The following is a 25,228-nucleotide window of genomic DNA, read 5'->3' on the forward strand; positions in this document are numbered from 1 at the left end:
TTATTGTTGGAAGTATGATCATGTTTTCATCTTCCCAGCATCTCTCTTAGCCCAGCCTCATTCACGAGACTAAGGAATACCCTTCCTACAAGGTAGGGGAGAGGATGGGAATTGGGTCTGGCCCTTTTGGGAGGCAGTAGTGGCTTTTTGTAATCATCATCAGAGAAGTCTAGAGTGGGTTTAGTGCTTGCCGCAGGCAGAGGAGGGCCCTGAGGCCCGGGGAGGTTAAGGCACCTGTCCAGGTTATGGGGCAGGAGCGGCAGAGCTGGGTCGTCAGCCCGGGGCTCCAGGCTCCCTGGCCCACATCCTCATCAGTGGGTCTCCTGGCCCTCCAGGCAGGAGTGAGAGAACTGGAGACAAGACCTCAACAAATTGTTTGCTCCCATCTTGGCTTCGAAACAAAATCATACAGGAACTAAGCCAGAGAATGATCTTGATTCTTGAAGGTACTAGACTGGGAACTCCTGGGGAGGGGTTCGGCCTTGTCTTCTGTCTCTAGCGCGAGGCTGACACTTAGGAGGTGCTCAGTAAATGTTTGTTAAATGGATAGGTTAGCCACCACCACCACCAATGACAAAAAAACCCAGCTAATATTCATTGAATGCTTCTTATGTACCAAGCATGACGCAAAATGCTTTCCTGATATTACCTTAGTTCATCCTCTCAATAACTGTAAGGTACTATTATTATAGTCATTTTACAGACGAGGAGCTGAGATCCAGAGTCGATGATTAACTAGCCTGAAGTCCCATAGATGTAAGAAGCAGAGTTGGCATTTGTACCCGGGTGGTCTGATTTCAAACTGGTGTAAAGATTCCTGTGTGTAAAAATTACTTGTGCCTGCAGGGCCTGATCACGTGTATCCCACTTCCACTTGATGATGGAATGTTGCTGTGCACATCCAGCTCTAGGGCTTGTTGGGTCAGATGACGTCCAGTTCATAGTGGGCAGCTCAGGTCTCATGGTAATTTGGTGGCCCGTGGTCAAGTGCTGAGATTCTGCTGAGGCCCAGTAGCAGACCAAGAGCTGTTTCTCAAAAGGAGAGTCATTACCTGTGGAGGATGACAGGGCCTTGCTCTGTGATCCTAAAGGCCTGTGCTGTGATTCACTTATAGGGCCTGCCAACGGCTTTGAACAACACCCCCTCTGCCACTGACACTTCATGGATCTGCTGGGTCCTATGGCCCAAGTGGCAGAGCAGCTCGAACAGCACCCTGAACCTGTTGCAGACTCTTCTCTTGTTCTGGGTCCCACTCAAAATTAGCAGATTTTTAGGCCACTCTGGTCAATAGGCTAGAGTAATACATCCACGTTAGGAATGTGTTGCCTCCAAAATCCAAGACACCCACTAGGCACCGTGCCTCCTTTTTGGTTGTCGTGGGTGCCTCCTGCAACAACTTATCTTTTTTTTTTTTTTTTTAAAGATTTTATTTTTTCTTTTTTTCTCCCCAAAGCCCCCCGGTACATAGTTGTATATTCTTCATTGTGGGTCCTTCTAGTTGTGGCATGTGGGACGCTGCCTCAGCGTGGTCTGATGAGCAGTGCCATGTCCGCGCCCAGGATTCGAACCAACGAAACACTGGGCCGCCTGCAGCGGAGCGCGCGAACTTAACCACTCGGCCACGGGGCCAGCCCCTGCAACAACTTACCTTTTACCTTAGAAAGGATCTCAACATGCTCACACCACTGGACCCCTAGAAATCTCACGAAGGTAGGCATTTTTGTTGATTTTTGTTGGATTTACTCCTAGTCTCTGACAAGCAAATGTCTTGCCAATATGTCTGGAGTACTTGCTGCTGCTCTTCTCTAGGTCCAGTCAGCATTATGTTGTCACTGTAATGGACCAGTGTGATATCTTGTGGAAGGGAAAGGCAGTGAAGATCCGCCACGAACTACATTGCCATAGGGCCAGAGAGTTGCTTTACCTGTGAGGTAGGACAGTAACGATGTACTGCTGGCCTTGCCGGCTGAAATCACATTGCGTTTGGTGAACCTATAGACAGGTATGGAGAAAAAAGCATTTTCCAGATCAATAGATACATACTGATGAGGATTTTAGCCTGGTTAATTTTAAAACTGCAGATGAGAAGCAGGCTCCGAGGAGTGGAGTTCTCTTGCCCTTTGAGAGAGATTTGCATTTGTGAAGGAAATCTCCTTGCCTCCCCCTCTGCACCAGGAGGAAGGCAGGATGGCCTTATCTCTGGAAACTCTTAATGGGGAAGGCAAGAACTTAAGTTGGTTACTGTCTGGCAACCTCATGTAACTGATTTAGGGTGGTGGCTTCTGGCCTTTACTTAATCTGATTTGATTCTTATCTAAAAGTTGTGGGACCACCCAATGGCCAGACCCCACCTGCACTGATACCATTTTGACTTTTTTGCATGTTCTTTTCTTTGTCTTGTGGGGAGATGGCTCACATGCCTATGCCTTAAATTTAGCCTTACACTCCACCCATGTTTGCAGCAGAAGCGGCGGCAGCAGCACCTCCTCCTGCCCGTGGGCCCTGTCCCCACGCAGTAGCTCTGACTGTCCATGGGTCCTGTCCCCATGTCGACAGCAGCAGCTCTGACTGCCCATGGGTCTTGTCCCCATGCTATTCCACACTATTCTCTAAATAAAAGAGCACTACTGCCAGATCTTGAGAGTCCAAGAAATCTTTCTTTCGACTCCTTGGCTCACCGACCCCACATCACATACTAGGTATCAGGGCTGTGTTAATTAACTTAAGCAATGAAACCACATCTAGTACAGTAGCTGTAATTGGAGTCAGCACCTGGTTAAGCTTATAATAATCCATTGCTACTCTCCAAGATCCACCTGTCTTCTGCATGTAGAGGCCATATAGGAGAGTTGAATGGGGACGTGGTGGGAATCAGCACCTCTGCATCCTTTAAGTCCTTGATGATGGCACTAATCTCTGCAGTCTCTCCAAGAATGTGGTATTGCTTTTGGTCTATTATTTTCCTAGGTAGAGGCAGTTGTAATGGCTTGCATTTGGCCATTCCTACCATAATGGCTCTCACTCCACAGTCAGGGAGCCAATGAGGGGATTCTGCCAGTTGCTGAGTATGTATCTTCTAATTATGCTTTCTGAAACTGGGGAAATAAGCACAGGACTCACTGGACCCACTGTGAGATGGACCTGAGCTAAAATCCACTGCTCACCTGACCTCCATAAGCCCCTTCTCTGACTGGTGGGCCACAGTGATATTTTGGATCTCCTGGAATTAGTGTCACTTCAGAGCCAGTTTCAGTAGGCCTGAAAGGTCTGACTGTTTCCCTTTCTCGGATGTACAGTTACCCTGGTAAAAGGCCCTAGGTGCCCTTGGGCAAGGCTGGGTGGAAGAATTACCATGTACACTTTTGGCAGTGTACCTCAAGGGGACCCTGCCTCCCCTTCATTTAAGGGGTTCTGGGTCTGTAAACTGGCTCAAGTCTATGAAGTGATTGAGGGGCTGTGACTCTGTTTTTATGATTCAAGTGAGATCTTTGTTCACTTGATGTAGAACTTTTCTGCTTATGCAGATGAGGTAAGAATTTAGTAGGCTTCCTATCTATTTCACTTGTAGGAACACCATGATTAACTAGCCAACATGCTCGTTCTGCATGAGTCAAACTGTTCTGATCACTGGTTTGGCTCTGTTGTCCATTGCAGTAGCCAGGCCTGCCTTGCTTTTGGCATTTGGGTGCCACCACTTGGCCCCTGCCCCCTGGGGTCCGGTTTCTCCTTCTGTATTTAGGTTTTCTAGTTGAGTGGCTGCACTTTCCACTGAAGGTCTGACCTACCGAGAAGAGCGGTCACAGAGCTCTTCAAGGATGCTGGGGCTCCCTCACAAATATATTCCTCACAGCCATGGAGAAAGTTGTGTCTTCTGGACCCTCCCATTGTGAGTGAGTGGGTCTTAAATGACAATCCACTCTAACATCCCAGTCTCCCTAAGCCTTAGAATCTCTTCCTCTACCCACTTTCTAACCCCTGAATTGCAACATAAAGGGCAGACTCTCTGGTTAGTGGGCCCAAATCAATAAATTCAGCCTGATCCAACTCTGTGTTCTTTCCACCATTATGCCACACTCTTAGTAATCATTTCCATACAGGTTCCCCAGATTTCTACTTGTATGAATTAGAAAGCTCAAGTAGTTCTGTTGGAGTGTAACGTACCTCCTCATGGGTCACACTTTGTGCCTCACCTTTAGGGGCCTGCTGGGACTTGAGTTACAGGTCTAGAAGCAAAGAGGAGTGGAGGGGTGGGTCCTGCGGATAATAAACATTGTCTTGTAAGGCAACTGCCTCAGGGGAGGCCATTATAGTTTCCCTAGGCAATGCAGGATTAATCCCCTCAGAAGGGGGTGGAAAGACTGATAGCACTGGGGGTGGGGACGCTGTTACCCCTGGGTGTAGGGAGGCTACTGCCATTGCCACTGCAGTTGGGTAGGCCACTTTTGCCTGGGGGTGGGGGAGTCAATTCTGCTGGGGTGGAGAGGCCATTTCCACTGGGCATGGGGAGGGTGCTTCTACCAGCAAAGAAGACTCTTCAATATTTAGGGACTCAATCTCCCAGCTTCATCATTTCAACTTACAGGATCCCATTCTTTCCCAATTAGTGCCCTCACTTTAACAGCAGACACCCTGTGAGGCTGGGAGTTCAATTTGAATTGTAATTCAGCCAGTCTAGAATGAGGCTCCGTGTCTGATTTTCAGCAGTTTCAGCCCTATGGCTACAGGAGATAAAAGTCTCCTTCAGGGCACACATGGAAGCCTCTAGTCATTTATGTGACCCTTGAGCTGGAAATTGGAATCCTGGAACTCATCCTTTTCTTTCACTACATTGTCTGGTGACACTGGGGACAACCAGCCAATTTTATTATATTTGATATAATATATCCAATATACCAAAAATGTTTGAAAGTATCTATGTATAGTCACCCTATTCTTGTTTCTTATAAGTAGTTGATTAGGAGTGTCCAGTGGAGATAGTTTACCTGTCTTATTGCTGGATCATGGCCTGGACTGTCAGTGCTGTCTTCATGACCAGAAGTAGAGGTGGTCACTAATGTCTTTAAATCTAATCAGATTAGAGAGCCAATTTCAGAGACTCCAGAAATGATTCAGAAAATGCATCTTTAAAATTCTATTCCTCTAGAACCGCTCTCGGTACCCAAATCTGTGTTAGTCAGAGAAACAGATCCAATATGAGAGTCGTATACTTATTTATGTATGTATGTGTATATTTATTATAGGAGTTGGATCATGCAATTATGCAGGCTGAGAAGTCCCAGAGTCTGCTGTCTGCAAGCTGGAGACCCAGGAAAGCCAGTGGTGTCATTCAATCTGAGACCAAAGGCCCGAGAACCAGGATCTTCAATGGCTGTCCTGGCTCAAGCAAAGAGCAAATTTGCCGTTCTTCTGCATTTTTGCTTTTTCAGGCCTCCAGTGGATTGGATGATGCCCACTCTTGTTGGTGAAGGTGATCTTCTTTACTCATCTACTGATTCAAATGCTAATCTCTTCTGGAAACACACTCACAGACAGTCATACCCAGAAATACTGTTTTATCAGCTATCTGGGCACCCCTTAGCCCAGTCAAGTTGATACATAAGATTAACCATCAACCCTGCCACCTCCGCCCACCTTCCGCCACTTTGATTTTATATCCCAGTCTTACCTCCTGAGCTACATAGTCACATAACTAATGACTACTTGCCATTTTTACTTGAGTGTCTCCCTTAACTCTCAATAACATGTACTCAGTTGAATTATCTCCCTTCTTCATGCCACACTTAAACTCCTCAGTGAGGTTTCGCCTTGTGAGTGATGACACTTCCACCCAGTTGCACATACGCACACCTGGGAGTCTTTGATATCCAGCCCTCTCGCCATCCTAGTAGATCACTAATTGTCCACCCAAAATAGATCTCAGATGCTTCAGTTTTTCTCCATCTTTACTGCCACAACTCTAATAGCAGTCCCTGTGATCTCGAGCCTGGACTGCTGCCCCCGGCTCCTCCTCAGTGTTCTCACTGCTTCTCTCAACTCTTCTCCCCACAGCAGCGAAAATAAATCACTTTCTCCTTTTTTCCTCATGAAGCTGCAACCCCACTCTTCTTTCTTTATTCCTTGAATAAACATGCCTTTTTCTATGTGCCTTTGGACTTTTGCAAACCCTTCTCAACCGCCGTTCCACACTTTACAAATGTTCATCCTTCTTTCTCTTCATGTCGCCATCTTCAGAGCTCTTCTCTGACCACCTTGTCATTTTATATTTTATACCCCAGGACCCTCTTTGGTTTGTTCATAGCACACCTCACACTTTATAATTATTCTTTTACTTGATTACTTGCCTATACATGTGACAAGTGTAGGAACCGTGATTATCCTATTTGTCATTGTTTTCCCAGCTCCCAGGGCAGTGCCTGGTACCTGGAGGGGCTTAGTGAACAAGTGCTGAGTGAATGAAAGCCTTGAGTCAGTGCCTCTGCTCCTCTGTTGAAATGAGCCAGCAAGAAGAGCAGCCTCATCCTGCGGGGGTCACCACGCTGTCCAGAGCTGGGTGTGCGTGAGAGAAAGCGCTGCAGAGGGACCGGGGCTGCTGCAGGGTCTCCAGGCTGCTGGCAGAGGAGGCTTTCTGATCCAGCTGTCAGCGTTTTCACTTAGGACCTTAATCTTAACTGTGTAATCACACTGTAAATTGGTTATCTTAAAATATGTGATTTGTGGGGGCGTGGGGAGTGGGCAAGAACATCAACTTCTTTTTACCTTCCTGTATTATTTAAAATTTAGAACAGCTCTCCATGATTTTATAATCAAAAAATTAAATAGAAGTTTAAACATGTTTAAAAATAAGAAATAGAATATGGTTGGGAAATAACGATGCTGCATGGTTTGTTTCTGAATGTGGTTTTCAATGGTCCCAAGAAACCTGGCTTCAAGCATGCGATATCTCATTGAGCAGAGTCAGACCGAGTCCGACTGCTTTCTTAATTTGCTCTTTTCTTGCTTTTCTTCCTAATCTGTTTTGTGAATTTTCTGTGCCATGATAGCTTCATTTGCTTTTTGTTTTGATTTGCCTTATTCTGGCTTGTGACATTTATCTCAACTCTTATCCGGCTTAATCTTTCTAGCTCCACATTCCCAGGAGACAGGAAAAGCTCGGCTGTTTCCTGCCAGCTCCCTGGAGCTTTGGTCACTACCTGATGGATTTGTCTACACTTAGGTCAAGGGCCTGCTCGATCTAATCAGCTAGGAGTCATGGGGTCGTGTGGTATGGGACCTGGAAGAGGAAGGCTTAGAGAACTCAGCAAGAAGTGGTAGAACCTTGTTGCTAGTTTCCATTCTATGGCTTTTCCTTGTTGCCTTCGCCACTACTGTTTAAACTTGAACATTTTATATGAATGTTTTTCATATATGAAGGCTTTTCTTTTTCGTTTCAAAACCATTCAAAAATGTACTTTCCAAGTCCATGATATTCTCTACATTATTAAAACTGTATTCAATTATTAAGCAGTCAGCTACTAACATCAAGTCTTTTGCACTCCCACACATAGTCAAATGAGAGCAATGCTAGAAATCCCATTTTGAGCAGTGAGTGGCAGATTTTAATGAGATAGAATGCCATACTACAAGGAGATTAGCGCATATCTCACTTTGTGCTACATGAGCCTCTCATTCATTTATTCAACAAATCCTTCAACCTTGTATGAGGTGCTATGTTGGTTCTGGGAGTAAAAAAGATAATAAGACAATCCAAGCAACCAAGATGCTCAGGAGCCAACATGGGATGTTTTAAATCAATAGTCTGCAATCTTTATTTATTTATTTATTTTTTTGCTGAGGAAAATTTGCCCTGAACTAACATCTGTTTCCAGTCTTCCTCCATTTTGTATGTGGGTTGCTGCCACATCATGGCTACTGATGGGTGGTGTAGGTCTGCACCCAGGGACCAAACCTGGGCCACCAAAGTGGAGCACGCTGAACTTAACCAATAGGCCATGGGACTGGCCCTGCAATCATTTTATCCTTTGTAAAACATAATGATGAGTAGCATTCATATCAGGTCATATTTCACGGGGGTATTCAGGGACACTCAACTGTGAGATATAAGTCCTCCCTTCATCTCCCCCTTATGAATGCGTTCCTGTTATAAGAGGAAGTGCTATTTTTATAGATGTGCTCCAGATGGCTAGAGAGCTCACTACGATTATGACAAGAAGTATCCAAATTACAATGACCTCAAGTACCATCCTACAGATCATGGAAATACTACTCAGGGTTCAGGAATTTTAATTTTTTAAAACTGTGTGGTTGGGGATACTTTGAGCAACACTGTTCTATTGGTTTTTCTTTCATAGCTGAGACCAGGCTGTGATGTTTAACAAAATTTTACCAAAGTTTGCACTATCCAATATCAAATGACAATACATGTTAGTCACCAGCAGCTCCCTATGGGTATTGGTTTTTTGAAATCAGTGCAGTTCTTCATAGTCTTTACTCCAGGGAGGGAGAACAGATGAAGATTTCACACTTCTTCTGAACTAGTATGATCTTACAATGTCCTGGGAGCAAATACTTGTGCAAAAAAGACACACTTTCTACCATGGTTTGCACAAAGGGATTTCCACTACAGATTCTAGATAAAGTCTGATGGTCCGAGGACTCAGGGGGAACACCACTGGATGGCAGCTATGTGGGGCCGAGCTGTAAGGGACACCTCAGTATCCAGTGGTGCATCATGGATAGCCATGGCCAGAAATAGTACCTGCAGTGCTTAACAGCAGTGGCCATGGGCAGGAATCTCCTGTGCCTGGAGTTGGGGAGGAGGAGGGAAAGATAGAGACAGTCTGGGGCCCAGCAGAGCTGTACAGAGTGGGCAACTGACTCAAGCTGAGTTGTTCAGTATCCTTGCCAAGGAATTCAAAATAGGACTATATTCCAGAGTGGGCTGGCTGCTTTCTAGGGCTAAGGAGATATAAACAGGAGCTCTTGATGATGACCATTTTTCAAAAGGCAGATGAAGGGGCAGAGAGAGCTCATCTAAAGCCAGAGAAAAGAAAAATGTATATTCACGAAAAGAGAAGATAGGGGGTGTTTGGGTGTTTGTGTTAAAGTTTGTTGCTGTGTTTCTCTAATTGTGTACCATGAGACACCAGAGTGTTCTTAGAATAAATTCTCCCTTTTGTTTAAGCTTGTTTGATTCCTATTAGTGATACTTGGAAACAATAGAATCCTAATTAATATTCACACATTGATTGCAAAACTGCCAGCCAAATGGTGTGATGGAATACAGGTTGATGGCTGTAAGAGGGAAGTTACTGATATCCTGGAAGTGACTTGCTGTGTGAGATTGAATATAGTCAGTCACGTGTATGCACATCGGTATGTATTGACCAGGTTTATCAGGCCCCCAAACCTATGTCAGAAAGGGGGAGGAAGAGTGGGGTTTGAAAGACAGCTTATAAACTCACAACTCAAGACATATGGGATTTTGTTAAGGAAGTAGATTCTCATCTAGAGAAAGAAGGACGGTCCATGGCACTTAGGTCTGGGTTGAGTCTTGGATGGGGAGCACCTGTTGTTCCAGTAGAGTTCCTTGGGGCCTCAGCTAACATCCTGAGGCAGGCAATAGGGCCAGGTTTCTGCCTTTGGTTCTTGCCACAAAATACTGAAAACTTAGTGTTTCCAGGGGCTATCGCACCGTTGCTAAGGTGTCATGAGTGACAGGGAAAAGAATGAGAGTAACCAAATGTATTCAGATTACGTGTGTGTAGATGTGAGTATGGAAATAATATCATTAAGAAGAACAGCTAACATCTCCGGAGAATTTCTGACCTTCCAGGCTCTGTAGCAAGCTTTTCAGAGATATTACTTAATTCTTATCACAGTCCTAAAATACTATTATTCTCTCTATTTTATTGATGAAGAAATTGGAGCACAGAGGCCACACATCCACTGAGGGAGGAGTTAGAGTTGAAGCCAGGAAGTTTGCCTCAAAAACTCACTTTTGTGTCTTCCACCCTCACTGTGCTCCTTTCTGCTATATGTGTTTACAAAGTCTCTTAGATCAGGGCCTCAAACACAAACGCCAAGATAGAATGTGAATTAAGTTAAGTTAGTTGTATCTGGGAGAAAATATGGAGCACTAGAGGCTGTGAGAAACTGGATGACCCCTGACTGTCTGAAAGGCCGGCAGTGTTGAGCTCTGGTGATCACAGCCATGTGGTAGTTCAGGTTCAGTCCTGACAAATCCTTTGATGATTAAAAATACCACAAAGCAGTTTTTAATGTGGGTTCAAAAATATCCACAAATCTACATATTTATGTGAATTCTTCTGGTATTTAATGTTGCATAATTTTTTTAAAAATCACTGTGCCATGCAGGCCTAACAAAGCACATCTGGTAGCAAAATGTGTAAACAGTATTGACCTCTGTTTTCAATCACTAAGCTAAAAAACCCCCCAAAAACCAGTGCTTGGTACTTCTCCTTTCTTAGTCATGGAACCCCCAGATTTGTCCTGTGTACAAACCACACTGTGGTGCCCTGGCTCTGTGTCTCGTGAATTTGTAATCTGGGTTTTATTTTCGCCTCAGGCAACAGTCCCAGGAAACATGGCCCATTTTCCTTTGCTGAATGGACCTCCTCTTAGCCCTGGCTGGCTGGGTCCTTCATTCAGCCCAGTGGCTCAGCAGTTTCTCTCCCATCCCTCTTGGAAATCCCACCACAATCTGTGCCTTTGGAGCCCCTTGGCGTACCACAGCAGGCCTTAAGGCATGCCCACTGGCCTTCAACTCAGTGTCCCCCCCGTACACACACAAAGGTGGCTTAGGAAAGCTATCCTTGAGGTCTCCTTTTGCTGCCTGTGCTTTACCAGCATGGTCACCACAAGAAACCTCTACCTCAGACTCACAGAGGACATGTGTGAGGGGACCACCTTCCAAAGTCCCAGTCAGGGAATAGGGCAAGATTTCCCTCTGCCAAGCTGTCAAATTCCCACTCCCAGAGCCCAACAGGGGCAAATGAGATGTTTGTTCTGTCCCCTGCCCACTTTGACTTTCTCCTAGAGCTAAATAGTGGAGGGCATTTATTTTTCGTTCCTCTGAATCACACACATAGTTCTACAATGAGTCGACCTGGACATCACAGTCTTGTGGGGCATTCACTCTATGCCATGAAAGAATTTTCTCTGAGTTCCCCAGTTCTAGTTGTTGACTCATTAAAGGAAAAGCTAAAGAGAGTTGCAAATCCCTTTTCTTTTTTTTCCAAAACAATTATCTGGCTTCCAAGGCTATTGTCTTTTCTGTAATCTGATTTTGAATGTCAATCTTTGAATATTATCTTCTGACATTTTTTAACTCTCCTTGTGAAACAAATCTCAGTTCACCCTTGAACAATGAAGCTGGCTGCTGCAGGGGCCACAAGTAAAAAGTAAAATAAATTTTATTCTTTTTTATACTTTTCCACCATCTCAGAAGCCTCAGGACCTGTGTGCAGGACCTTGGTTGCTAGGCCAATAACTCTGTACCTTAGCCCCTATTAAGAAAGCTAAGCTTGAGCCTAGGATGTCACCTCCAAGCCTTATGTATTCTCCCCCATTACAGTGAAATGTTTCTTAACAGTGAGAGATTATCAGAGCTCTTCTTCAAAAATCTAAATTTCAGTAATGATGTTTTACTGTGCAAATCATCAGCTAGCACCTTCTCCAGTGCTGTGTTATGCGGCCCCCTTTCCTCTGCCTATGTAACCATTTCTCTAACCTCAATAACTAGGCAAAGAATTTTTTTTTATTGAGTTAATGATAGGTTACAATCTTGTGAAATTTCAGTTGTACATTAATGTTTGTCATTCGTGTTGTAGGTGCACCACTTGACCCTTTGTGCGCACCCCACCTTTCCCCTGGTATCCACTAAACTGTTCTTAGTCCATAATTTTAAATTCCTCATATGAGTGGAGTCATACAGAGATTATCCTTCTCTAACTGGCTTATTTCACTTAACATAATTCCCTCAAGGTCCATCCATGTTATTGCAAATGGAATGATTTTGTTCTGTTTTACAGCTGAGTAGTATTCCATTGTATATATGTACCACATCTTCTTTATCCATTTGTCTGTTGATGGGCACTTAGGTTGCTTCCATGTCTTGGCTATTGTAAATAATGCTGCAATGAACATTGGGGTGCATAGGACTTTTGGGATTGCTGACTTCAAGCTCTTTGGATAAATACCCAGTAGTAGGATGGGTAGATCGTATGGTAGTTCTATTTTTAATTTTTTGAGGAATCTCCATACTATTTTCCATAGTGGCTGCACCAGTTTACATTCCCACCAGCAGTGTATGAGGGTTTCTTTTTCTCCACAACCTCTCCAACGTTTGTTACTATTAGTTTTAGATATTTTTGTCATTCTAATAGGTGTAAGGTGATATCTTAGTGTACTTTTGATTTGCATTTCCCTGATGATCAGCGATGATGAGCATCTTTTCATGTGCCTATTGGCCATCAGTATGTTTTGATTACTGTAGCTTTGTAGTATGTTTTGAAGTCAGGGATTGTGATGCCTCCCGTTTTGTTCTTTTTTCTCAGGATTGCTTTAGAAATTCGGGGTCTTTTGTTGCCCCATATGAATTTTAGGATTCTTTGTTCTAATTCTGTAAAGAATGTCATTGGGATTCTGATTGGGATGGCGTTGAATCTGTAGATTGCTTTAGGTAGAACGGACATTTTAACTATGTTTATTCTTCCAATCCATGTACATGGAATGTCTTTCCATCTCCTTATGTCGTCATCCAATTCTCTCAGAAAGGCCTTGTAATTTTCATTATATAAATCCTTCACTTCCTTAGTTAAATTTACTCCAAGGTATTTTATTCTTTTTGTTGTGATTGTGAATGGTGTTGTGTTCTTGAGTTCTTTTACTATTAGTTCATTATTGGAGTATAGAAATGCTACTGATTTATGCAAATTGATTTTATACCCTGCAACTTTGCTGTAGCTCTTGATTACTTCTAAGAGTTTTCCAATGGATTCTTTGCGGTTTTCTATATATAAGATCATGTCATCTGCAAACAGCGAGAGTTTCACTTCTTCCCTCCCTATTTGGATTCCTTTTATTCCTTTTTCTTGCCTGATTGCTCTGGCCAGGACCTCTAGTACTATGTTAAATAAGAGTGGTGATAGAGGGCATCCTTGTCTCGTTCCTGTTTTCAGGGGGATGGCGTTCAGTTTTTGCCCATTGAGTATGATGTTGGCTATGGGTTTGTCATATATGGCCTTTATTATGTTGAGGTAGTTTCCTTCTATGCCCATTTTGTTCAGAGTTTTTATCATAAATGACTGTTGGATCTTGTCAAATGCCTTCTCTGCATCTATTGAGGTGATCATGTGGTTTTTATTCCTCAGTTTGTTGATGTGGTGTATCACGTTGATTGATTTGCAGATGTTGAACCATCCCTGTGTCCCTGGTATAAATCCCACCTGATCCTGATGTATGATCCTTTTGATGAATTGCTGAATTCTGATTGCCAAGATTTTGTTTAGATTTTTTGCATCTATGTTCATCAGTGATATTGGCCTGTAGTTCTCTTTTTTCATGGTGTCCTTGTCTGGTTTTGGTATCAGTGTGATGTTGGTCTCATAGAATGTGTTAGGAAGTGTTCCATCTTCCCTAATTTTTTGGAATAGCTTGAAAAGGATAGGTATTAAATCCTCTCTGAAAGGTTGGTAGAATTCCCCAGGAAAGCCATCTCGTCCTGGGGTTTTATTCTTTGGGATGTTTTTGATGGCTGTTTCAATCTCTTTCCTTGTGATTGGTCTGTTCAAATTGTCTGCCTCTTCTTGAGTGAGCTTTGGGAGATTGTAGGAGTCCAAGAATTTATCCATTTCCTCTAGGTTATCCATTCTGTTAGCATATAGTTTTTTGTAGTATTCTCTTATAATCTGTTGTATTTCTGCAGAGTCTGTTGTTATTTCTCCTCGCTCATTTCTGATTTTGTTTATTTGAGCTTTCTCCCTTTTTTTCTTTGTAAGACTGGCTAGTGGTTTGTCAATTTTATTTATCTTCTCAAAAAACCAGCTCTTTGTTTCATTGATCCTTTCTACTGCCTTTTTCATTTGAATAGTATTTATTTCTGCTCTGATTTTTATTATTTCCCTCCTTCTTCTGACTTTGGGCTTTATTTGTTCTTTTTTCTCTAGTTCAGTTAGGTGTACTTTAAGGTTACTTATTTGGGATTTTTCTTGTTTGTTAAGATGTGCCTGTATTGTAATGAATTTTCCTCTTAATACAGCTTTTGCTGCATCCCATATGAGTTGGTATGGCATGCTATCATTTTCATTTGTTTCCAGGTATTTTTTGATTTCTTCTTTAATTTCTTCAATGATCCATTGCTTGTTCAGTAGTGTGTTGTTTAGTCTCCACATCTTTGTGCCTTTCTCAGCTTTTTTCTTGTAATTAATTTCTAGCCTTATAGCACTATGATTGGAGAAGATGCTTGTTATTATTTCAATGTTTTTAAATTTGTAGAGGCTTGCCTTGTTTCCCAACATATGGTCTATCCTTGAGAATGTTCCATGTGCACTTGAGAAGAATATGTATTCAGCTCTTTTAGGGTGAAGTGATCTATATATGTCTATTAAGTCCAATTGTTTTAGTTTTTCATTTAGTTCCACTATATCCTTGTTGATTTTCTGTCTGGATGATCTGTCAATTGATGTGAGTAGGGTGTTGAAGTCCCCTACTATTATTGTGTTGTTTTTAACATCTTCCTTTAGGTCTGTTAATAGTTGCTTTATGAATCTTGGTGCTCCTGTGTTGGGTGCATAGATATTTATAAGCGTTATTTCTTCTTGATGAAGTGTCCCTTTGATCATTATATATTGTCCCTCTGTGTCTCTCTTAACCTGTCTTATTTTGAAATCCACTTGGTCTGATATAAGAATTAGGCAAAGAATTTTTTTTCTCTGTCTGATAGGCGGTCAGAAGTTAAACACGTTAATCTCTGCTACTGTGTATAAGGCCAAATATTATTCCAGGGCTATTAAACGGTTGTCAACAGCTGCTCTGAAATCACAGACAGTGTCTAATCCAGGTCTCAGAGGCTCCGCCTCACTCCTGGCTGCCTCACTGCCCCTCTGAACACCTTCAACACGTCAATGGCTTGATCCAGGAGCAATTCAAACAACTCCTCTCCAGGTTCTGTGTCTGTGCTTCTTGGAAACCCCTCTTTAGAGGGCTTCTCTTGTAAGTTTATTTGAGAGTAAAGAGGATTTGCATTATATTCACTTCCATGCCAGTTAAATGCAGTAGTTGATGCTCCATGTTAGTTTTCACTCCATCAGAACCTTTGTTCAATTGGATCTTGGGTACTTCCTGGAATTCTGTGGCTATGGCTTTCAATATACTAATTATACTCATAAGCATCTGATGAACATTTTCTTGTAGTAGACAGTATTCTAAACTACATGCATCATCACATTTCATTGTCACAAAATCCTTTGAGGTTAGTATAATTATTTTTTAAAATTATTAGTCTGAGTATGTACTATAACTGTTTCTCTTATCAGGAAAGGAAGGCAGAAGTTAACCAACTTGGGCATCATCACATCATTAGTAAGAGGCAGATCTGGGATTTGAAGCCAGGTGATCTGAAGTGCCATGCTCAACTGATAAGATGCTGCTGTCATGTTCAGGGCTCAGTGGAGGAAAAGTGGGAGGGCCACACTTCTACTGCCCCATTTGTTTATTCCTAGTAATACCACAATAAAGGGTTGTGTGGATGTTTACAGACTTTGAGAATGATTCAATTAATAAGAGAAACAAAAATTTTAAACTATACACAAAATATGCCTATTCCCGTGGTTCAAGGGATGTAAAACGAACACAAAACAAAAGAAAATGTATGACGGGTGCTGTCCTCATGGGCACAACACAGTTTCTGTCTAGGGTTGTCTGTACTCAAGTTCATGCCTCTGTCTTAAATCCTCCATAGTGTAAATCAACACTATCCTTTAGAAAAGGTACCCTCAGGTGCCCTGCTTCCTGCTCTCAGGAATAGACTCATTTTCTCCCCACTAGTGTGTATTCTGACATATAAAAGTCCACAGACCATTTCCCCCAAAGTGAATTATTCAAACAGGCATAGAGATTGTATTTAAGGAAAAGATGCTCTATAATCTAGAGGAGAACAATAGGAACAATCTGTGGTCCAAAGGTCTTCACCACTGGCATACCATTCAAAAGGGGTTTGGGTGTTTGCGCCCACCAAACAGTCCTGGATGGTGTTGCTAGGTCAAGCCCCCTCCCCTTTAAGATCACTCATCAGCATGAGGTGTATATATCCTCCTCAATCTTCTTGGTCACTCAGTAGGAAAATAATGGTATGCATACACCTGAATACACACACACACACACACACACACACACACACACAAGCTTACCACTCTCCAAAAAATTGATTCTCAGCGACAACACAGTCAGTTTAGATCATAATTAGGAAGGGAAACATTTCTCTAAATATCTGCACAAACTTATGCCAACTGTAAGAACAGCATTTCACCTTATTGTGCAGAATGATCGAAAGCCCTGCTTTTTTTATTCTCCTTCCAAACCGTGTTCAGTGGCCTCAGAGGTACAGAAAAATGGGGCCATGGATCCTATCTTTTCCAAGCAATAGAGTCTCTGGTGCTTGATTGCCAACCAATGGCTGCACAAAGACCTGCCTGAAATTCTGAAACTGCCATTTTTCAAACCCCATTTTAAGGCTGGATATTCACTATTCTCTTTGAAAGAAGGGAGGCAGCAAGATGGCTCATCATTCTCACATTGCAAATCAGAAAGATAGGTATAGGACCTGCTCTTCCAGGTACTTAAAAATTTGTGACTCAACAGCACAATGGTTATCAAACCATCTTACCTTTGTTATGCAACCAAAACCTTCAAAGACAGCTGCCTCAAATTTGTGGAACTTGGCTGTCCAAAGAGTAAGCCATTTTGAATCTTAAATAGTCTTGTGACCTAGGATAGAACATGTTTGTAATAACAAGAGCAATTTGTGGTCCAAAAGTCCTCCCCTTTAGCTGCCAGGTAAGCAGAGGAGAAGAAGCCATCATTAAGTTAACCCTTGCTGCACCCTGGTTTCAATGGGAAGAGGCATATTATCCATTAGAGAAAAAAGGCCGTGTCAAGCAGAAAAGGTCAGGAAAGTACAGGCAGGGAGGCAAAAAAGAGGTTGCAATATTATCATGAAGTGAGGCCCCAGGAGAGGGAGCAGACAGAGGATGCTATTACAGAGACCATAACCACAGCACTTAAGAATTGTGCCCGTTTGTGATCAGTCATCCTCTGACTTGGACACCGTATTTCAATCACTCATTGTGGGAAGAGCTGAAGAGTTGGATTTTTGTCTTTTCCAAGATAGGGAAACATGACAGAACTCAGGGTCAGGCCTTTGAGAAAGCAAAAGGGGAGAGGAAGAATTGACTCAGCATTCAAAATTCTGGAAACTATGCTTGACTCTGGGCTTGGTCTGGGAATAGAATCATTTCTAACAATCCTGAACCAACACTTTTATGCCTTCTTCTGGAAGAAAACTAATTGTGCCTAGGAGTTTGGCATCTAGAGCCACACTTGGAGATTCCCAGAAAATTCCAAAGAGAGGGGAGGTCTGGAGATGGGGGGCGAGATACAAGGAGAGCATCTCCAGAACACATCAGTAGAGTTCCTGTTAGGGATCTACTCAAGCCTTTGGATATTTCTTCAGTCTGGTTACTCTGGGTTGAAGAGCTCCAGATCTCACCCTGTTTCAGTGAATCAGAGCTCAGTTAATTTTCTTGCTGCTCACTCATCTGAGAGAAACCAGTCTGTTCTGAACTGGAGTCCCTGACTTCAAAGGCCATTCTAGAAGACACTGCTCTTGATCTTCCTGCCCACTTGAACACACAAGGCAAATCTAAGACTTAGTGACAGTTAACCTTTAGCAGATCACTCCTGCAGCTACCTCTACTCCTTGCCATGCCAGAGCCTCAGTGCAGCCCCTGGCCCGTTGCTCTCTTTGGACAGGTGAACTCTGAGCATAATCTCTGCTGGCTGAAATACCTGACACCTACTCTGGCTAGGAGGTCTCTGTGGCTCCTGAGAATCCCAAACACCAAAATCTTCCATTATCTTACCTCTGTTATATCCTTGTGCTTTGGCATTGGGGAGCACACATGACAGAGCATTCAGTTCACTTTTGCTTGGGGAAATAGAAATAATGAATCCCACAGAGTTATGTTGCACAGTGGTGGGTCCACCTTTTCCCAGTATAACTTTATAACAAATTTGTGTGAACCTAAGGTCAGTCTTATTACACTCATGAGTGTTACACATGGGTTTTCTTGGGTGGGTGACAATGGGCAGAAGTTACAGCTAGGGGGAAGTATAACTTCCAGTCTCTCTTCTCCAGCCTGACCTGTCAATATCCCAGCAGTGGGTGGTAGAAAGGGCATGTGATGAGCATCTCCTGTGACTGCAGTCATGGAAATTGGTCAAGAACTGCTTTTGAGGATGGCTTGCAGGAGCCTCCCATCCTATATTCATCACTTCTAAATGTGGTGGGCTACTCTCAGAGCTAGGGACTGGAAGGCAGTAGCTGGGGTGATGGAACCCGGGCTTCAGGGAATGGCCTCCAGGCAAAGCCCTCTTCCCCTTGGAAACTGAGATTCTGGTGACTCAGTCTAGGAAAAGCCTCGGGAGAGGGGGCAAGGAGAAACTTTAGGAGGAGTCCTTGTGAAGAAGTTAGTTGTTGTTATTCCTGGCCTTCCCATAACTGATCTCCTTTTCAACTATGTTAAATGTGTTAAGCTCCTAAGCTGGGCATGTGGTAGGAGTTTAACTAAAGAAAAGTGGCGACTTGGAATCTGTATATGACCCCAAATTCATATTCCTTGTTTCTCTCATTTGTCAGAGATGATCCCTGACCTGATAACTGAGAGGACATGGATCAAAATCTCCCTCTGCTTTTACGTTGTAGTGAAATTTTAATTCAGCACTGTTTCTTATGCATAAAATAAAGACATTGGGCTATATTTCTTCTAGGCCCAACGGTTTTATATTACCCATTTGTAAAATGGTACCTTCAAGGCTGTCCAAAGCTAGAAAGTTTGGAGGGCAGTGAAAGGAGGGTAAATGAGGCTAGGTCAGAGGCTGATTCGGGTTGGGGATGGGGAGGAGGGGGAGGTCAAGGGTTTCTGAGGTGAGATCTAGGCGCACTGGGCGATGTTCTGAGGTTGATCCAGGCTGCTAGAGGGACCTTGGGTCTGAGGCAGGGCTAAGTGTCAGGAGAACTAGTTGGCCTGACCCCGTTTTCCCTGCAGGCCTGGGATTGAGGCAGGTTAGACGTTGTGGAGAAGAAACTGTCTTGGAGAAGAAATGGGACTGCACTCCCATCACACACTCCTTTCTCCTGCCTGTACGGAGGGTCTGCTGGAACCCCATAATAAAGGAAGTGTCTGTCTTCTCACCGACTCACCCGGGACCAGATGGTTCCACCCTCAGGTCTCCTCACTGCTGAGCAGGGCCGGGGTAGTGCTTGTTTGAGGTCGGCAGAAGTAGCTGAAGAGAGTATTGCTGAATGCAGGAAACTTTCTCTGGGGGAATTTTTGCGTTTATCTTATTTTCCCTTGCATCCCATGCCCTTGCACTGTCCTCCTGCAGGGGCAAAGTAAACACAACTTTGGGTAGACTACAAAGGAGCCTAATTTGGCCTCAAATCCATTACCTTGCTCTCCTTCTGTAGAGAGAGGGGATGGGTAAATGCTGTGCCTCTGGGCGGAACAGGAGCAGGACAGGACAGAACAGGGTGTCCTCCAACCCTGACTAGGAAAGACCAGCAAGGAATGGAAGGACCTTGGATAGAAGCCAGATGTGGGGGAGGCAGTGCAGGCTCTGGTCCCCAGGAGAGGCCTCAGGGAGGGCTGGGAACCTTTCTCAGGGCTCAGCTATGTTGGTAGGGAGGAAAGAGCTGGTTGGCCAGTACATCCCCCTCTACCTGTAGGAGGGATAGGTGGTCCAGGTGTCCAAGTCCTGTCTGTGGCCCACACTAAGGTCCTGGGGTGAGAAGGGTGGAGAGGCTAAGCAGCTAGCTGAGGCTTCTGCCTGAGTTGAAGGCAGGCACCGGGTTAGCCTTTTGAAAGAGGTTTACCTGGGGAGCAGCTCCTGAATCTCCTGACGGTTCTGGGCCTCACCTTCTAGGAGCGACAGTGAGGGACAGTGGTGAGGGTGCAAATTCCACAGTAAAAAAGCAGAATATCATATACATCATGTCAACTACGATAGCATTTATTAATGTGAACTTGTGATAAAGGTATGGAAATAATATTGTATGGACATATGGCAAAATATTCACATTGTGTTTTCACATTCAGAGGCACAAAGGGAATTTTATTTATTTCTTAAAGAGTTTGGCATATTTCCAAAATTTCTGTTATCTGAGAGTAACATTTAAGTTGCCTGAACAAACACAGGAGAAAGACTTGGGGTGCATGGGGCTTGGGGTTTATGCCCAGATTTTCATCACTGCTTGCCCAGGTCATGGTGCAGGATCATCTTCCCAGGCAGAACAAGGTGTTCTTTGCTTGTAAGCACAAGCTTGGTACTCTTAGCTCAGACCCTCAGGGACTTATTTCCATGGATTGCTGCCTGTCTCGCACGTTCCAAATGTGGGACTCACCAAGATGGTCCCTGTGGGGATTACTTCCTGAACATGGCATGTAAGTCTTAGACCCCAGCCAGGCTTGTGGGACGCCCCCCCCCCCACTAGTTTCTAGTTTCAGTGGAGTTTGCTGATGAATGTTGTCTCTGCCAGGCAGAGGAGATTCTTCTTCTTCTTCTTTTTTTTTTTTTTTTACTGAAGACAGCCTTTTTCTTACCTGTTATCCCTATTTTCCCATTGTCATCTGTGATTCGGGATAGAGCCCAACCCAGAGCTCCAGCCCGGGGACTCTTCCCCAGGTTGAAAGAGAAGGAGACAATATGGTGTCCTAGAAAGATAATGGCCCACTGACTCAGACAGATGTGCGCCCTGTTCTCTGGGGAAAACTACTCCAACTCTGAGCACCCCTGGTCTTCAACTTAAGATGAGATCAATTATTTATAACCTATGAAGTTGTTCAGAGAATTTAAAGAGATCAAGTGTGTAACAACCCAAAGAATGTTTGACACCAACTAGGATCTTAATATCTGTTCCCTCTCCTTTGCCATTACCCATGTGTGTTACTAAGTCTTAACAACTGTATCAGATATACCTCTGATAGTCCTCTTTTCACTTATGAGGTCACAGAGGCACAGAGAGGTTCAGTAACTTGTTTAAGATCACTCAGAAGGTAGGTAGCACACTTGGGCTTCCATCCCAGGTGTGCAGGGAGTACCCTCCTAGTGAAGATTATGTGATGGATCATACTAGGGTGAGCATATGTTTGGCTCTGGGAATGAGCAGTCTCAGATAAATGGGCCCCACATTCACTCTCTCCCCATGACAGGGGAATCTGCCATTACCATTGCCTGTCTTCTGTGTCGTGACTACTGACTGCAGGGTTAAGGCCAGGAATTTCATCCTGCAAGCTTTCAAGAAGGGGCTGTCAGTAGAAAGGCACCATTCCCTTGTGCCTCTCAGGATAAACCACACCAACCATGCCATTCCTTTTCCATCAGATGTCTTTGGTTACCTGGTATGTGCAAGGCATCATTCGGTGCTGAAGAGAAAGCAGTGAACACAACACATGAAATTCTTGCACTCCTGGAGCTTTCGTTCTTGTGAGAGGAGAGAGACAAAATAAACATAAATACGGAAAAGCTATGGAATGACAAATCGGGTTAAGTCCTCTGGAGAAAAGTCAGACAGGGAAGGGGCATGAGCAGTGCGGTCAGGGAGTTTTGCACACAGATATAAATATATTGGGAGAAGCTTCCTGATAGGATACCACTTAGTGGAGGCAAGAGAGATGGCACGAATATATGTCACCATCTGGAGGTAGTAAGGTCAAGGCGGGGAACTGTGGGAAACTCATTTCCAGCCCTCTCTACCTCCCCTCCAGTCACCCTTTCTAGTGTCTAATCCAAATATATCTTCCTCTTTTTCCCCATAACACCCAGTGTAAGTCTGTCCCACTGTAATAATTTATGATCTTTGTCTCCCTCGAAAAAATTAATAACTGAGCCTTGAGGGAAACTGAGATCATCTTCACTTCCTCACCTGTTTTTCCTGGGCTGTCCCATCCATCCTTCAGAAGGATGCTACACTGGGCAGTCAGATCATCTCTGGAGTCAGGTTCTGATCCTGGTGACTTACTGTGTGAGGGATGAGTACCACTGGAGGTCATGCTGAGGCAAGTGCCTGGGATGGTTATGGTACTTGAAAAGGACTGAGCAACTCACTCACAAGTACTCAGTGACCCCAGCTTTGTTATATCTGAAAGACATATGAAATACAACCGAAGTGAAGAGGTACCAGGGAGAAATTCTACACCAATGTTAATTCTTATCTTATGATAGATCTAATAAAGTGAAATGAGTGTTTGGGTGGCTTGAATTCTAAGAAGCTGGAGGAATGCAAACACAGACAGGGTGTACCCTCTTCTGGGAATGTTGTAGAGAGGATTCAGTTGGTTTGATCTGAAATTTATGATTCTGTGATTCTAGTGAGATGCCTGAGGGCAGGTGATAGGAATAAATAAAGCTGGAACATCCCACCAGGACCTTCTCAAGAATGGGCTCCAGGATGTTCCGGCTGCTTCTGCTGGGCATATTCACAGCGCTCTTCATGGATGAGGGTAAGGCCTGCGAGGGAGGCGATGATAGGTGGGGAGAAAACATATGGGGAGGAGGGGAGGCTGTTGCTAAACTTGACTCTTGGGACTGCTGTAAAATGGTTCAAGGAGAATTTTTCTTCTCTTCACAGGCGACAGAGTCCTGACATCGAAATGTATGGTGTAGTTGGTTTGCAGTTCTGGGATAAATAATGCCATTATGAGAGGGGATATTCTTGATTTCTTTACACGCTGTCTCTCTGCCCTCCCTCACTCTTCTCGCTCATGGCTGTAGTGTCTCCTGTCTGCCCCCAGGCTTGGGTGAAGTCGCGGTGGGGGGAGGGGGGGTCCTTGACTCCTTGAAGGGTCATAGCTATCACCCATTCAAGGAGTAAGGACTCCTAGCAGAAGCTGGGAGGTATGTCAACTTCCTTCTTGTGAGGACTGTGCCACTCAAGTATAAATACTTACAGGTGGGGGCAGCCTTCTGCAGCAGAATCACTTTCCCTAGAGCTCTGCTTTGAAGTTTTCCTTTTTTTCTTTAGGGATTCGATATTGCCATAAATGTGATCTCTATGATGGATACAAATGCCTCAGTTCCATGGGACGTTGCTGGAAGTTTAATGTATTGAATTATGAAAGGGTTTGTACCACAGATCACTTTTACTTTAATGATCGCCTTACAGGTAAGTGGGGGTCAGAGAGAGACATGGAATATTACCAGTGGTACCCACAGTCCCAGGCTTATGGTGTAGGGGGAGACTGGGACCATGGGAGAGGGTGGGGAAAGCGGGATTCTCCATACACAGATGTGGGGTGGAGGCTGTGTGGGAGGCAGATGGCTTTTGCCTGGTCCTGTCTAGAGAGACATAGATGAGATGCAGACACAGCCTTGGGGCTCATTCCAGCCTACAGAAAAATGAGGAGGGTCTGGAAAGAAGTCATTGTTAGGAAGATGGTGCGATTAAGCAAGGTGATCACCTTTCTTTTCTTTTCCTCTTTAGGGAGATATTTCTATCGTTATTCAACTCTATCTTGTAGGGCTTGTGAAGAGGGAATGATCCAGCTATTCCATGACTTAGTGAGAGAAACGTATTGCTGTAATTCGGGAGACTGGTGTAATGATGGCGACAGCAGTATGGATCTTATACATCCATATCGAAGCAGACCGAAGGAGGACAATCCAGAATCTACTTAAGATTTTAAACCGTCTCTCCCAGTAACCTTTGCCCTTCTGCTACCAATGGCAACATCATCTCACATTTTCTCAGACCTAAGCCCAACTCTCTGTTCCAGCAGATCTACCTATGGAAGCTCTTTCTCTTCCGCATCAGTGCTTCTAATAACAGGAAAGTGTAAAGCCATAGGCCACAAAAACCCCATCACTGCTTTCTGGTTGGATTTGCCTGTCTTTGCTACCTAATACCTATTGGCAATCTTTACCTGCCCTTACGTTCTGATGCTAAACCTGGGCTAAAGTCAGAGTTGTAAAGTTTCTGGAAAGGGGGCAAAGTATTTTTCTGGTAGAGCTTCTGAGAGAAGATCAGGAGAAAGCAGACTAGATAGAAGTAGGGACAACACATCACAGGAGATTTTTAGGAGAAATATTTGGGAGGAGAGTAGACGAGGCATTTGATGGACAGTAGAAAAGGCTCGTGTTAAGTAGGGGCTTGAGAAAGTTAATGTGAAATTAGAAAACTCTAACTTCTGTGAAAGGAAGAGTCAATGTACTAGACCTCAGAGTCTTAGTGCCTTCCACCATTTTGGGAAACTGTACCAATCGCAGCTACTCCTGACCAGATAACCTTAGCTCACCACGTTTCTAATCATCTTATCTTGTTCTCATGGCTAAGGCCAAGTAAATCAGGATAGACACTTGGCTGAGTGTTGGCCAATTAATCTCCTGGCATATGAGAAATACTCTACCACCTAGTCCTCAAAAATATTTATATATTACCTTGCCTTCAATGCACTCTTTGATAGAAAGCTGAATGTTTTTCATCTATTGGCCCAGCTCTGCAACAGATAATGTCAAGGAGAGATAAGAGTTTCAGATCTTCACTGTAGTTTTTCTAACAAAAATAATAAGCTCTGAAATGGCAAAACTTAATCCCCAAATTATTCTTCACTCACTTTAGGTTAAATTTTTTTTTGTCGTACTAACCTTCGTATGTGTTAGAATCTACAGACACTATTGTATTTGGTTTTTAGTTATATAATTAAATACACATATATAATATTATACTAGGTTTAGTAGTATTCCTTCTAATATCCAGGCTTATGATTGCTTATTACTTTCTGCTGTATTATAGTTGCATAAATAGAACAAAATATTTTAATATACAAATTAATTTTAAATATTTGCAATATATGTGAGCTGGGATAGCCTCCAAATTGTATCATGTTAGGACGGATATTATACTTTAGTAGCTTGAGAAGTAGAAAATATGGTAGA

The 25,228-nt window shown here is 43.6% G+C and overlaps 1 protein-coding gene across 7 annotated transcripts in view; it reads left to right on the forward strand.

Moving 5' to 3' along the window:
- LOC106835968 (prostate and testis expressed protein 13-like) overlaps positions 1 to 25,017 on the forward strand; it is a 31,153-nt gene extending 6,136 nt beyond the window's left edge. The window contains exons 2-6 of one of the 7 annotated variants that reach the window (XR_011495629.1): positions 5,242 to 5,468; positions 6,400 to 22,797; positions 22,926 to 22,954; positions 23,319 to 23,416; positions 23,778 to 25,017. Coding sequence is in view for 4 of the 7 variants with exons in the window: in XM_070489982.1 (XP_070346083.1) it covers positions 22,734 to 22,797; positions 22,926 to 22,949; positions 23,319 to 23,459; positions 23,778 to 23,971 (423 nt within the window). In the remaining 3 variants the exon portion in view is untranslated. Of the gene's footprint in view, positions 1 to 5,241; positions 5,469 to 6,399; positions 22,798 to 22,925; positions 22,955 to 23,318 lie in introns of those variants that run through there. The other 6 variants (XM_070489982.1, XM_044752407.2, XR_011495628.1 and 3 more) reach the window with 6 other exon arrangements.
- The last annotated feature ends 211 nt before the right edge of the window (positions 25,018 to 25,228 follow it).

The sequence above is a fragment of the Equus asinus genome, chromosome 20 (assembly GCF_041296235.1).
Source record: "Equus asinus isolate D_3611 breed Donkey chromosome 20, EquAss-T2T_v2, whole genome shotgun sequence".
NCBI lineage: Eukaryota > Metazoa > Chordata > Mammalia > Perissodactyla > Equidae > Equus > Equus asinus.